The sequence below is a fragment of the Acanthisitta chloris genome, unplaced genomic scaffold, assembly GCF_000695815.1.
Source record: "Acanthisitta chloris isolate BGI_N310 unplaced genomic scaffold, ASM69581v1 scaffold18448, whole genome shotgun sequence".
Classification (NCBI taxonomy): domain Eukaryota; kingdom Metazoa; phylum Chordata; class Aves; order Passeriformes; family Acanthisittidae; genus Acanthisitta; species Acanthisitta chloris.
The window spans coordinates 23995-38615 of NW_008685566.1; the positions used below are offsets into that span (position 1 = coordinate 23995).

Here is a 14621-nt window from a genome sequence, read left to right on the forward strand (position 1 = left end):
GGCTGACGAATGACCCACTTCAAAGGGGATAAGATGTTGGTGCCCCCCATATCAGCCTGGATCCTCCTGATGCTCTCACAGGCAATGGCCAGGCTCTCCTGCCCAAAGGAGAATGGGAATTGTCAGCACCCTCCATGCATCCAGGAGCAGCTGTCTCTTATGGACACAGGATGAGGGAGTTGGGGGCATTCTGTCTGGAGAAGATAAAGCTCAGGAGAATTTAGAAGCCCCTAAAGGGGTTTGAAGAGAGCTGAAGAAGGACTTTGGATAAGGGTCTGGAGGGACAGGACAAGGGGGAATGGCCTGAAGCTGAAGGAGGGCAGATTTATGTTGGATATTAGGAAGAAATTCTTTACTATAAAGGTGGTGAGGCACTGACACAGGTTGCCCAGAGAGTCCTCATCCCTGGAAGTGTCCACAGCCAGGTTGGATGTGGCTTGGAGCAACCTGGGCTAGTGGAAGGTGTCCCTGCCTATGACAGGGGGTGGAAGAAGGTGAACTTTAAGGTTCTTCCAACCCAAAGCAGTCTATGATCCTGTGAAATGTGGGGTCACCCACCTCACAGTATGCCTGACTGGCAGGAAAGAGGGTCTTGAAGGTGGATCCAAACCCAATGATGTTGAAGAGACATGCTGGCATCAGGCTCTTGAGAATGACCAACAAAGCATCCTGAGGGGTGCAAAGCAAGCAGACATCAGCATACTGGGACTCTCCCTGGCTGCCCCAGCTTCACCAGTAAAAGCTCTGCCCAAAGCCATCTCACCTTCTTCCCACCTGCCAAAGAAACCAACTGCTGCTTTCCCATGCACAGGGAACACTGCACAGCACTCTGCTTTTTCCAAAGTCTCTTAATGATATTTGGGACCCAAAGAAGTGAAGAAAATGGGGAGACTTTGGGGGAAAAAAAAACCAACAAAAAACCAAAAACAAACCAACAAAGAGCTGAACAAATTTCTGTGTTTGTTTTTAAGGGATTCAATTTGTGCTGGCAACACAGAGCTGCAGCACAGAGCTAGTGGGTGAGAAGCAGAGTGTGAAATTGAGAAGTGCGACACGCAATGCATCTCAATGCCTAAACTTGCAGAAAATAAACAAACAGCTTCAAGTTACACAAAAGGAAAAGCCTCCCCCATCCCCAATTCCCTTGTATTCATAGTTGGCTTCAATTAAAATAACTGGGAGACAGTTTTAAAGCTATTTTCTTTACCAGAGGTGGTTATCTAACGTGCCTATTCCTGGGCTTTACATAAGGGAAGAGCAGTTTCAATTGTCATAGACATTTGTGATGGCTCTGGACACCTCCAGGTTAGAGTTTGTGAGAGCAGCAACTGGGCAAGAGCTGCTCAAGGAGCTCCTGAGCTTGTGGGAGCACTTATGTGGCAGGAGAGGAGGCCAATGGAAAGCAAAATGTTTATTTAAAGCAAAATGGAAAGCAAAGTGCTCGGGAGCAGCTTAGCTCTATTTAAATGCTGATCGAGGCAGACTCCTGCCAGTCTGCCTAGGGCAGCAGAAACCCTAGAGCCAGTCCCAGGAGGAGTCACCAAGGTCAAACAAGGAAGATCAGAGCAAGAATAGCCTCTTTGCGGTGTCATACACAGTGGCAAAAAGAGTGGCTGCAGAGGGTGGGCACACAGAGAACCCCTGGCCTGGCACTAGTCACAGGGAGGTGATGGCAGGTCAGTGCAGCCCCTGTAGTAATCAGCAGCAAGGCAGAGTTGCAGCACTGAAAATCAAGTGAAATAAGGTACAGGGCTGCCCTTTAACAGGCTCTGGAGTGCTTGAATCCAAGCTGTTATCTCAAACCTACGAGGGTATATTTATACCACTGCTCCCAGATGGCTCCTGGGATGCTGGCTCTTCCAGATCTCAGTGCTGACATCCCATCTTGGAACTAATTACAAGGGAAAAAATATGAATTTCCAAATATTTCTCTTCAAGCACTTCCCAAAGTGGGCAACTCATGCCTGCTTGCTGTTTCAGCAAGCAGAAAGGTTTATTGCTTCTTATGATAAATATTGATCTTGATCCTGTTGCACTCAATATCTATACAGCAACTCAATAAGGAGGGATGTTTGCTTCCAGAAAAGTCATTTCCCAGTTATTAGTGTAGTTTTGCCAGCGAACCCAATGTGAGCACCATCACAGCCTGGCTCTTCTCCCTGGCTGCATCAGGATGGGAAAGGAACTGGATGAAGGAAATTCAAATCCATAAACTTTCCACCCCTCCTGCTCAGCACAGGTCATCCCATCCCTGTTTGCATCCCTGTGGATGCACAGCTCCAAGATCTGTCATGCCATGCATGTAGCAAGCTGAGGATGATGCAGAAGGCTCCATCAAGCCAAACCCACCTAAACCCTCTAAGAACAGCCCCTGCTGTGAGGTCCATCGTGTTTTCAAGTGATAAACAAGGATGGGAGACTCAAAAGAGGGACAGTGGGTTTCTCCCTTGAGGTATCTCCTCCAATATCTCCCCCAAAATATTGTTGCAGAAGGGGAACAGTCTTTTTCTTGTTCTTACAGTCCTTCTGCAATGGGAGTCCCAGTTCAGGACCTCTCAGAGAAGTCTGTCCCTGCAGGTTCTCCAACCCCATGGGACCAACCAGCTGAGAAGCTGCTGAGGCTGTGGTGCTCAAAGCCAGTCATGCTGAGGCTGAGCTGGAAAGCAAAAATCCAGCCTGGGACAGAGATTCCCAGACTCCTAAAGGTGCTGGGGGAAGGGGGCACTACCTCAAAGGTATCCTGACCCCTTTGGGAAGAGCCTGCCTATCCCAGGGGCCCTGCTGCAGCCATCCTCAGGCTCCCCCGCATTCCAATCCTTGTTGCTGGAGGTGGCTGTCCTCCAGCAGTTCCCATGGAAACCAGAGACAGATGGGAAAGGAGATGTGCTAGAAGATGGACAAGCTCAAGAAGTGGGTCTGCATGAACCTCGTTCAACAAGGCCAAGTGCATGCACCTGGGTTAACTCAGGGTAAGTCACATCTAACAGGGGAACCTCAGACCCACAAAATATGTTGACAGTGACTTTCTCCAGCTCCTTTTTAATCCAGAAGTCTCAGCACACCTCCCATAACCCTCCACCAGGCTGCTGGTGTTCATTTGTGTATGGAAAAGGGATGCTTTGTGTTCAAACAACTTCTGGGGGTGCACACAGGTGCCCATCAGCAAAATGTCTCCTAGTTCATGGTCAGCATGTGGCTCCCCTTGGAGCTGCCTGGAGGTTTCTTTCCTAGGCAGAAATCACCCAAAACCCTCCTGGAGACAGTAAGAACCAGAGAAGGGATGTACAAAACGTGCCAGCAAGAGAGGAAATGAAAACATCTTTGCATTTGATGTGCTGATAGGAAGAAGGAGAGACTGGGGGAGAGTCATCTTCGCTGCAGGTACCTAACAAGCCTCACGGTTGAGATGACTAAAACTACAGTGTATAATTACCCCCCAACCCCTCCTAATGAACACTCATCAGCACTCAGCACCCCCACTGCTCTCTAATATTCATCCCTCATTGGCACACAGGTGTCTCCCCTCCTGCTGGGTACCTTGACACGGTTGATGTTCACACCACTCATGCTCCTGCTCCGGTCCACGAGGAAGATGAACTCTCCCTGGGCTCTCCGAAGGCCTGGCTGGACAGTCCTCAGGTCAGGGCAGAAGTTGAGCATGATGACAGGATGATGGGGGATGTCCTTGTGCAGTCTCTTCCTGATGATCTCCATCTGCAAGAAGGAAAGAGAGAGCTCGAGAGGTTGATTTTTCAGTGCTTTCCTGATGGTTTCTGTCTGCAACAAAGGAAGGAGCTTGAGGTTGAGTTTTCTGCCCCATTTCACTTTGAGGGGAATCAGAGCAGAGTGATGTGCCTGAAAATATAAGTGTAGCATTTTGTGGGCCAGAATCTCCTTGTTCTGGCCTCAGAGGTGACCACACCAAGGCTCAGGGTGCATTGAAGTTGTTCTGTCCATACTCCCCACGGAGTTACCTGCAGAATTCCTGCCTCCTCCCAGCCACAGTCACACTTTTCCTGAGGGACAACAGCTGGCAGAAAGCCTAAATCAGGGCCCATGGCACACACAGAAGTATTCAATACATGGAATTGTTCAAGGCCAGGTTGGCTGGGGCTTGGAGCAACCTGGGCTAGTGGAAGGTGTCCCCATGGCAAGGGGTGGAACTAGATGAGCTTTAAGGTCTCTTCCAGCCCAAACCATTCCATGATTCTATGGAGCAGCAGCACATTCAGACGAGAGCCTGGAGAAGAAATTAAAAGACCTGGCCCTAAGCAGCACCTTGCAAAACTGCTTCTCCAAACATTTCATTAGCTCCTTCCCAAAAACCTGACTTATTAGCACAGCTTAGCATCCCACTGAGGCACACCCGAGGTTTTCTCCATGGTCACTCATTAATGAAGTGAGAGACACAGCACTCAGTGTGCTGCATTCGCTGCTCTGATTCATTCCTGCCACCTTTGCTTTGCTGCTTTTTCTGCCCATTTCTTTTATCCCTTCTCTTTGTAGGGATTGAGAGGTTTTGCAAAGCCAAACCAGTCGCTCCAGACAGCATTCCATAGGAACCTGCATGATCTATGTCTGCACTGCACACAGCTCTAATGGCTCTCTGCATTTTCCCTCCTTCTATTTCAAGTATTCATTACAAATGGGATCAAATGAAACTGGTCAAAACCTATTGCCATGGTTTATAATCTGCTTTTATGTGTGTTTCAAGCAGTCTTGGGTTCACAGTCTCAGCTGCTTTCGAGAGCGGTGGGACCTCACATCAGCCTGGCCATGGCCTTTCATCCCTGGATCTGAGGGTGAAAACATGTTCCACAACAGCACTTCAGTCCTCAGGGGCTTTGTTTGCCTTTTTTTCCTCCTCTTTCTGGCTGCTTTTCTCACTGCTTTCACCGGGATTAAACCAGACCCCAAATAACCAGGCTCGTTTCTCCGGCCATGAGTCATATTCCTCGATCCACGAGCTAACAAGCAACCTTTACTTTACATAACTCACTAACTCAAGAGTCCCTGTGGATCCACACACACACACAGGCTCTGCTTTCAGCTCCAGTGCACAAGTGCTGCCTCTCTGACCCTGTGAGAAGACGAGTCCCACTCACAGGAACAGGCACCTCGCTGCCACCCCAGTTCTTGCTCATCCTCCTGCCTTCCCCTCTCATGCTTTGGAGTATAAATTAATCAGTTGCTGAGAAATCAAAGGACTTTTTCCATCCCTATTTTCCTCCAGTTCTATGACATTATTTGATTTCACATCATTCCCAGTTGATCACATTCCAGGCTAGAGGGATCCTTGCTGCATCTGTCCAAGGAGTGAATCATAGCTACAGACCAACTCACAGCACTCCCTGGGATGCTTTTGGGGTCCCAAGACATAAAATCTCTGTGTGATTGAGATGAGACCATATTTTGAGGGTTCTCATTGACTTTGGAGGCAATTTTACAGGCAAACCATCAGCAAACAGCTTCAGAGCTGCTGCTACAGATCAGCCAGAAAGGAAAACATCTCCTCACCTCCCGTTCGTTCCCCCTCACCCGTTATCCAATTACAGTCAACTAATCAGATCTTCTTGAGAGGAGTTGACTCCAGTGTGCATCCATCCCCACCACCCTGCAGCTGACAGCATCCAAGCCTTTTGCATAACAAACTGAGGGAGGAGAATTAATTATCATTTACTGCTGAAATTTCTGGGCTAATCCAATTTAAGCCAAGAGGTTCCCAGTGTCCTGCCCGGAGCAGCAGCAGTCCCAACCCATCATCTACTCCAGATAGTCAGGGCAGTTCCTCTGCTCCTTGCAGTCATTTCCCAGTCCTCCTGGGGCAAAGAGGTGGGTTTCCTGCAGGGAAATGATCCCCTGTTAGATAATTTGACATGCTAAAGACAGAAGTAATTAGGGAGCCATCCGAGGCGGAGCGTGGGAGGTTCATCTCGTTCCACCTGCTGCACGCAGAGCACAATTAGAGGAGACACAGTCCTGGCCCTGGGAGGGACAGCAGAGGCCAAAGAGGAGGAGAGGAAGGTTGACATGTCTCTGGTGGAAGGAGAAATCACAGCAGCATGGGGAAGTACCCCTGCAGCAGGTCTGGGATGTCTGCCAAGCAGGGCCCAGACTTGGGCACGTGGAGAAGGAGTTGAGGGGGAAATGAGCATCTCTGAGCACACACCAGAGCTCTGGTGTGTGTACAACAGGAGCTGACACACTCAGCCCCAGGCTGTGGTCATACAAGCACAACCTGTGCCTCAGGTGAAGACGCCCACCTTGGAAATTCAGAGGGCTCTGAGCTGTCTGCTGCTCTTTGCTGATCCCAAACATGCTGAAGTGCTGTCACTCATTCTTTCAGAACTGTTGGAAGATGAGGCATAAATCCCAGCACAGATATTTTTCTCTTTGCTGCTCAGCAGAACAAAGAGAAGTTGCTCCTACCTTGTCTTCAGTTCAGCTCATTATTCCAAGCAAAATCACTTCTTTCTCTCTGACAGCTATCCAGAAACAGTAAACATTTACCGAGCAATTAAAAGAATATTTTATTCCATGTCATTGCAATAATTATAATACCCTTAATGCACCTCTCTAATTATGCTATGCTAGACTAGCACTAATTATACACACAATAACCATCTCAAAGCTCCTTCCACACTCAGTTTATCAGCAGCACTGCTGAATTTCCCCCTCTTTCTCCACACAAGCCCCTCTCTGAGGGAGGATGCTGCAGAGATTATCAGGACCGTGTAATGTCTGGTACTGAAAACAAGGAATCATTTAGTAACTCAGCTCCAATCCCACGGAAAGCCTCAGCTAACACCTGCAGCTTTTGTTTCTCACCTTTTTCTCAGCACTGGGGTCTTTCTTAGTGCCTTTAATGAAATCATTCTTCCCCTTCAGGTGTCGTTCGTACTCTGCAGGTGTCATGTCACCTTCTTCCATTAAGATGTGAGGCATGTGGGGCTCTGGAAAGGCAGAGAATCAGGTGAAAAAGAGCCTTGGCTAAACTTTGGGTTTGATAGAGATGCAGGCACCTTTGGTTGGGAAAACAGAGCAATATCCATGAGCTTGGGGAGCATGGACAACCTTGAGAGGGTCTGGGATCACCTCCTAGGAAGCCTAACCATGACCACATTTGCAAATCCAGCACTACCCCAGCTCTCTCCCCTGCTACAGAGGAGGATGCCAAGAAGGGGCAAGACCAGCAGAAGGGAAACAGAGCCCACCTACCACTTGGATGGATCAGGATCTCCACAGGTCTGTCAAAGGTGTGTTTGTTGGCCAAAGTGATCACGATGCTCTTGGCGGAGCGAGCTGAGGGATCGGCGTCTGCTCGGATCTCATGCGTAGGGCTCTCAACCCCTGTCCAGGGAAACCAAGGTGCCATCAGGGATTGAGGGTGGGGAAGACCAGGGAGAAGAGATGACAAGGTGGCAGAGGACAGGAACCCACAATAACATCAACCCTGTGCTGATAAACCCACCCCAGCACAGTTATCCAGCCAAAACAGACTGCATATTGGGTGGCAGCGAAGGAGGAGGAGTGTGGTCATTGCCTTGAGGAGATGATAAACCAACCTGGAGCAGCAGGACAGCCCTGGTGCTCCTACCTGCCAGCAGGCACGGCCCCCGGATCTCCAGGTGGAAGCTGAACTCATACTCAGAAGGGTTGGTGGCCTCACTCTGCAGCACCTGAGCCAGGCAGAACCTGCTCCCTTGCTCTGGGCTTCCCAATCCGCAGAGGTGCTTGTCCCTGCCAGTGAGAGGAACCCCAGTAAACACTGTGCACATGCTCTATCCCCCCAGGAACTGCAGGTCTGCTGGAGGTAAAGCCTGCAGCAGCTCTCCAGCCTCCCACAGGGACATCAGGCTCTTGCATCCCCCAGATCAGTCCCACCCCATGGTTTTCCATACATTCGGAGCTGGAGGCTGGAAAGGCTGCTGGAGTTCTCCAGGCTGGGCTGGGGGACCCTGGGGACACACACAGCTGGCAGAAGGACCCTCACAGCCCCACTGGGCAGTGTCTGCAGTTCAGAGGAGGTGCTGATGAAGATGGAGACGCTTTCCAGGGGAGGAATCATGCCCAGGTTAGCCACAAACACAATCCTCTCCAGGTCTTCATCCATCATGATCCTTCCTGCATAGAGAGAGGACCACACCAGGGAGATGTGGTGTGACAACAGTGGAAAATACTCCTCCCCAAGCCTGAATCAAATGCCCAAACCAGCCCTCACTGCCACCATCAGCACTGCTCTAAAGAGCCTCAGCTCCCTGAATCACTCCTTCAGCTTCCCAGAAGCAGCAGTGCTTTCCAAAATGGGTAAGACTGACACTTTTGGCAGGAACACAAGCACCACAACCTCTCAGCCTTTCAAAAGGAGCCCCCTCGATGCCATGGCATATGCCAGCCAGCCACCCCCTGCCACCTCCCTGTTCCTCTTCCCCTCCTTATCTTCCCCATGTTCATTAAACCACCCCCAACTCCCTCACCTCTTCCATGGGGGAGGCTGCAGCTGTCGAAGTAGGTGTCATCTATCTTGGCTTTGTCTTTGATCTGCACTGTCACAACACGCCGGGACACAGCCGCCTCGAACCCCACGACAGTGGTGAACTCATCCAAGGGGTACACAAACAGACCTGTCAGCCAGGAGAGACTTTAGCAACACCAAGCACTTCCCTGGACCCACCAACCAGGACCCTCTTGGCACTTCCCTGCACACTCCTGGGAATTTTCACACCTAAAAAGAACTGTACTGTTGGCCATGATACACTTGGTTACTCTTCCCACAAGGTTTAAGTCATGCACAGAAACTCAGCCCTGAGACATCCCTGGCTCTAAAGTTCCCTTCCCAAGCTTCATCCCTTGAAACTTGCCTTCCAAAGCCTGGGGGTCTGGGTTGTGGTAGGTGAGCAAGGCTGTCATCCCAAAGGCATAGCCGCTGACACAGGATGTCACCTCCGATGCAGTCAGGGGCAGTGGGGAGCAGGTGACACGGTTAACCAGCCCTGGCATCTTCCTGGGGGGCTGGCAGTGATAGTGGGGAGCTAGAGAGAGAGGGAAGGGTGAGAATGAATGAGGAGTTCCAAGTGCCAAAAATGTTTTTGTGCTCCTTCCACCTCGTTTTGGAGCCCTGAGGACAGAAGGGTGAGTAACCTGGGACAGGGTAAGACCTGGGCTTGATGGCTCCACTGGTGGAGATGGGGATGGAGCAAGACCCTGGTGGAGATGGAGCAAGAGCTTGGTGGGAAGATGCAAGGCAAACCCTTGCCCCAAATCCCTGACAGCACAAGGGAAGAGGTTCAGATCAAACCTGCCAGGCTGGGGACAGGCAGCCTCAGAGGACAACACTCATGTATCTCACCACCTCCCACACTGCTGAAGTCTAGGCAGAATGGGTTAACATCTTTTTTTTGTCCCTCTTTCCATTACCTTCCAAACTGACAACTTTCTCTTTACCATCCTGAGAGTTTTCCTTTATCCTGCAGGAAGGAAGAGCAGGCAGGCAGAGTGAGGCATCCTCCTGCTCTCCCACGCCCTTGCCCATCCTCATCCTCACTGCATTTTGGGGAGGTGGCATGGCTCTGCTGCCCTGTATCTCCAGATCCTTCCTGCACAGGCTGACTCATCCCTCCTGTGCTCAGCCCAGACATTCAGATGCAAAGTGACTCCTTCTGCCAATTACATTCCAACTCTTTTCCCCGAGCAGGTTTCCCTCTGTTCCAGCTCCTCTCCCCCAAGCCTGAGGGTTTCAAAGGAGACCTTTCAGGTGGCTTTCAGTGCCACATCCCGAGTCCCTGGGGCATCAGGAGAAGTTGCTAGGCAGCAGTTCTCCCTGGCTGGCTCTGCACTGCTTTATGCAGTGATTTACAAGGCCCAGAAGGAGCCAGCAGCACTGAAATACATCAGTTTCTCATTTCCTAGCAGTCCTGCGTTATTAAAAACCACCTTTATATGCAAATGCTATGGAAGACGTGAGTAGCAGATATCAAGGCCATGAGCTTGCTGAGCACTCGGGCAGGAAAATGGTGTTAAAAGAGGAAAAAGGCAGAGCAAGAAGAGTTGACTGGTATGGGGTAGAGCAGCCAGGGCAAACAAGCAAAGGAAACAGCAGCTAAAATGATGATGGAGGGCAGTAATCCCAAGGCACTCCCCTGAATCCCAGCCAATAACCTCAGCCAATCCTGATTTAATCCTCCTCTCCTTCCACCACAAATGCTGCTCACACCAGGAGCTGCCCAGGGAGGACAGGGAATGTATCCTGGGGGATGCAGCCCCACACAGTCAGGAAATGTAGGAGCATGTCCAGCTTGGCAGCTCCAGCACAGGAGTCCTGTCTGAGCCAGGGCAGGTAATCCCACACTGGGATGCTCCAAGCCATGCCACCAGGGTCTGTAAAGTCAAGAGCTGGGAAGAGTTCACCTGGCAGAGATAATGAAGGTCCTGCACTGGAGATGTGGCAGAGGCCATCAGGATATCTGGAAATGATGAAATGCCAAGCAAGGGAGGAAGGAAGGGGCATTATTTTCCCTTAGGAAAGAAAGAAAGGAAGAAATAACAAGGGGAAGATTCTCTTTACCAGCCTGGCACAACAGGAATCCATTATGGGGCTGCCAGAGGGGTGAATTTGGGCTCCAGGAGAGTATGACTCCAGCTTGGAAGCTCTCCTAGCTGCAGAGACTAAGGGCAGAACCATGTTTGAGATCAAAGCCCTTCACTTCTCCTTCACCCATGAGAGACTCCCATGGGAGCCAGTTTGCCAGGGGATTTCTACATCACCTGGGCCAGCACAAGCACCAAGGGAGCCTTGGTGGGCACAGAGCCCTGTGCCATGTGCTGTATAAAGCCAGCCAGGAGAGTCACACCTCTCCTACAGCTCCAGCATGGAGCAGAGGAGCTCAGCACCAGCCCTGCCTGCTCTGCCAGCCAAACAAAACTGCCCCACAAGGACAGGGAGGGCTCAGATGGCTCCTCCCAGTGAAAACCCTTGGGACAAGGATGCTGCCAGCACAGCCATGGGGCTGCTCCACACACATCGTGTCTCCAACGCCACCAAGTGACTGCAGCGTGGAAAGGGAGAACGGGAAGGCTGGTGAGAGGGAGAGCAATGGGAAAGCTGGCAACTCTCTCCTGTGCCCCTCCAGGAGCCCAGCACTATCCCCCCTGGCTGCTCCCTGTCCTCCCTTTCATGCTCCTGTGCTCAGTCTCCATCCAGGTCACAGTGCTGAGCCCTCAGACAGCAGCTGGCAGGAACTCTGCATCCCAAAAATTACCACCAGTATCCCAGCAGCAGAGTATTCCTGCACCCACCCAGACCTCAGTGTGTCCTCTCACTGACACCAAACGTGCTCTGCAACACACAGCAGGTGTGGGGTCACCCCACAGACCTGGCCAGATGCCTCCTGACCCTCATGCTGCATCTGGCATCCCAGGAAAAAGGGAATCCATTGGTAAACACCTTCAGCCAGCTGGCTGCATCCCCCCCCAAATACCCCACACCTGCAATGCCAGTGGCTGGGGAGCAGCTCAGAGGTGGGGACATTGTCCCCAGGCCAGCTGCACTCCAGACCTGGCACACTGGGATGCTCCTGGATTTCTGTTTGGTTTTTTCCTTGCGTTTTAAACTCTTTCCATGATAATCTGCTGCTCTTCCTAGCCATGAGGGAGGGAGTGATACTGGGAACGTGCTCACCCCACTCCAGGTAACACTCCTGGCCAATTCCTGTGCCTGACTGACAGGGACAGTGCTGATCTGTGGATGGTCCCTATGATGAGCAGAGTGCTCAGGCTCCAGCCCCTCCACATGGCTGCAGGCACCTGTCCCAACACACTGGTGAGGTTAGGGCTGGATTTGAAATGATTGAGTTGGAAAAGCTGCCTGAAAAAAGGGGGGTGATGCCTGGAGCACTGCTCAGAGCTGCCTGGGTGTCTGTCTGTGCCTCTAAGCACTGATGTGCCCTCAAAAAGTCTATCTGAGCACATGGAGTAAAGACAGAGGCAGAATAATGCTCCTCTGAGGTGTATTTTCATACACTGAATGATGCATTCAATGTGGGTGTTCCAGCCCTGGCAGTGTTCACAGCCAGGTTGGCTAAAGCCTTGAGCAACCTGCTCTGGTGGGAGGTGTCCCTGCCCAGGGCAGGGGGTTGGGGCTGGATCATCTCTAAACTCCATTCCAACCCCTGAACATACTATCATACTATGAGTAGAAACATAGAGCAAGCTGTGAGCACACAGCCTGACTTCTGCACAGGACCTAACCCCCAGGAGCAGGCAGAGATCCCAGGGGTGCCACACCACAGGGTCCCTGGCACCCACAGTGACAAGAAGTCACTAAGAGCCAAACCAGCAACAGGGATAACATCCAACGCACCCCCACCTGCCTTGCTGCCTGAAGGGCAGATGTCCAGGGGCAGCCCTGGCTGCTTTAGCCCCCCAAGTCACAAACACAGCCATGTGAAGCTCAGCCCTGGTGACACACATTGCCAAAAACACATTTTGGGGCTGCTGAATCGCTGCACTGCCCTGCAGTAACCTCTTACCAGCCCCAACCGGGTTCCCTTGGAGATGTCACCTCCAGGTCTGAGCCAGACCTGGGGCACATCCCCACTGCTCAGAGGATGCCTGGATTTCTGCAGCTGGGTAAAATATTCCTCCTGCTTCATCTGTATCAATCAACACTGACATCCAGTGGCTCGTCAGCATGACTACAGCCGGCGTGCCCTGTGGAGGGAGACAGATGTACAGACCTGGATGGATGGTGACAAGGTGCCTGTTGCACCACAACCCTCCATCAGCATCCCTGGGCAACCACCATGGGGAAGAAAACTCCCCCCTGTCCACAAACTCAAGACAGGAGTAGCTCTGCACTTCCCAAACTTTCAGGGCTCCCAAGCAGAGCCACACTTGGGAATTTTCCCTGGTTTTCAGGGGCAGCAGAGCTCAGGGACAAGATGTGGGCATGCTGCTGGAGGACCCCAGACTTCAACTACCTGACCCACATCAGCTGCAGGCCATGCCTAAGGCATGCAGGACCCCTCCAGCTGCTCTCCCCCAAAACACAAAGCTCAAACCTGGTTAGGGAACTGGGATCAACACCCAAAACATCTCTAGGAAGTAAATGTTGTCCAAAACAGCATACACAATACTCTCCTGTCTGGAAAAGTCATGGATCCACCATTGCAGACCTCTGAGAACCTTTCAGGAAAAGCTACAAGAGCTGTTCTCCCATCTCCAACCTCCTCTCACCTCAAACTGCAAACAGGAGGTAACTTGTCTGATGGGGAAACCAGCAAAACAGCCACTGCAGGTCCCCTGAAAGGTGACAACATGGCCCTCCACTGCCACAGCAGTGGCAAAGATTGCTGGCCAGACACACACATCCCTTTGGGGTGTCCCCAAGGGCACCCTGAGGCCTTGGATATGGAGACTGGGGGAAGGTTGGGGTGCTCCTGCCAGGGCCCTGTGAAAGCAACTGGTCTCCCTCCCTGGGGTGATGCAGTGCCATGTTGAGACATGATTGACAGCCCGGGCAAGGCAGATTTTGGGGACTGTCAATCATTTCCCTGGCAGGTCTCTTGGGCCACCAGCCTTGCCCCAGAGCTGGGTCTCAAGGACCTGCATGCATGTCCCAAGCCCGTTTCTAGAGCTGTCAATCACACATTTCTGACACAGGGGTTAGTTAACCTCTGCCTTGCTGGGCTCACAGCTGTATGGAAGGGCTCTGGGCTGAGCCAGAGAGGGGTGTTAGCCCAGACACTCTTTGGCTGGGCTAAACCTGCCAAGCAGCCAGCTCCATGCTTGGGATGTATCCTGATCCAAGGAGACACATAGGGCCCCCAGGGACAGCACAGCCTTTCTCCATCCACCCCTGTCCTGCCCTGCTCCAGCCAATGCAGTGGACACAAGCCAAGTCTTGGTGTTTTGACCCTTTCCAGAGCAATCAGCCCCTCCTCACCCTGCCAAGGTCAATCCTCCTTTCCCAAACAGTGTGTCCACAGCTGGATTATCCCACCTGGCTGCCAGGAGAGCAAGAGCCCATCACCCCCAAGATCACCACCCCCCAGCAATCCCTGTCCTCTGCCTGCACGGAGAAGGAGCCAGTCACTACTGATGTCTGTACAATTTTGGGGAGGGGAGGGATGCTCCAGGACTCACCATCCAGCTGGGAAAAGGCAAGGCTGGGAAGCAGCAGCTTGCAAAGTGTGGGCTTGTGCCTGCAGAAATATTATGACAGGGATCTCTTCAGTGAGCGGCTTTGTGCTGGGATCGTGCACAGCCTTGGGAAGTGACACACACACACACATACAGACACACACACACACCTCACACCCACCCCTGCGGAGCTAAAAAGGTGCAGGAGCAACTGCAGAGTAGCCACTGCTTTTCTTACCTTTCCTGGGAGAGAGGAGAAGGAGGAGGAGGAGGAAAGGGATGGGGGGATTGGAGCAACTTCACCCACTCTTGCGGCTGGGCTGGGGGGGCAGGAGGGGCAGGAGGAATCCCGAAGGCGACAGGCACGGCTGCGAGGCGCTTTTGTCTCTGGAAGACAGGGAGAGAGGGAGATGAGGAGAGAGGAAAAGGGAGGGAGAGAGGGAGAGGAGCGAGCGCCGGGGCTTGGGGTGGGGGAGCGCTGC

General features: G+C 52.0%; 1 protein-coding gene across 1 annotated transcript in view; it reads right to left on the bottom strand.

The window, feature by feature from the left end:
- LOC103807097 (von Willebrand factor A domain-containing protein 5B1-like) overlaps positions 1 to 9000 on the bottom strand; it is a 20731-nt gene extending 11731 nt beyond the window's left edge. The window contains 9 exon segments of the mRNA XM_009079816.1: positions 2 to 98; positions 559 to 669; positions 3538 to 3714; positions 6829 to 6953; positions 7219 to 7350; positions 7598 to 7779; positions 7950 to 8156; positions 8444 to 8624; positions 8862 to 9000. Of these exon segments, the coding sequence (XP_009078064.1) occupies positions 2 to 98; positions 559 to 669; positions 3538 to 3714; positions 6829 to 6953; positions 7219 to 7350; positions 7598 to 7779; positions 7950 to 8156; positions 8444 to 8624; positions 8862 to 9000 (1351 nt within the window).
- Positions 9001 to 14621: the final 5621 nt, after the last annotated feature.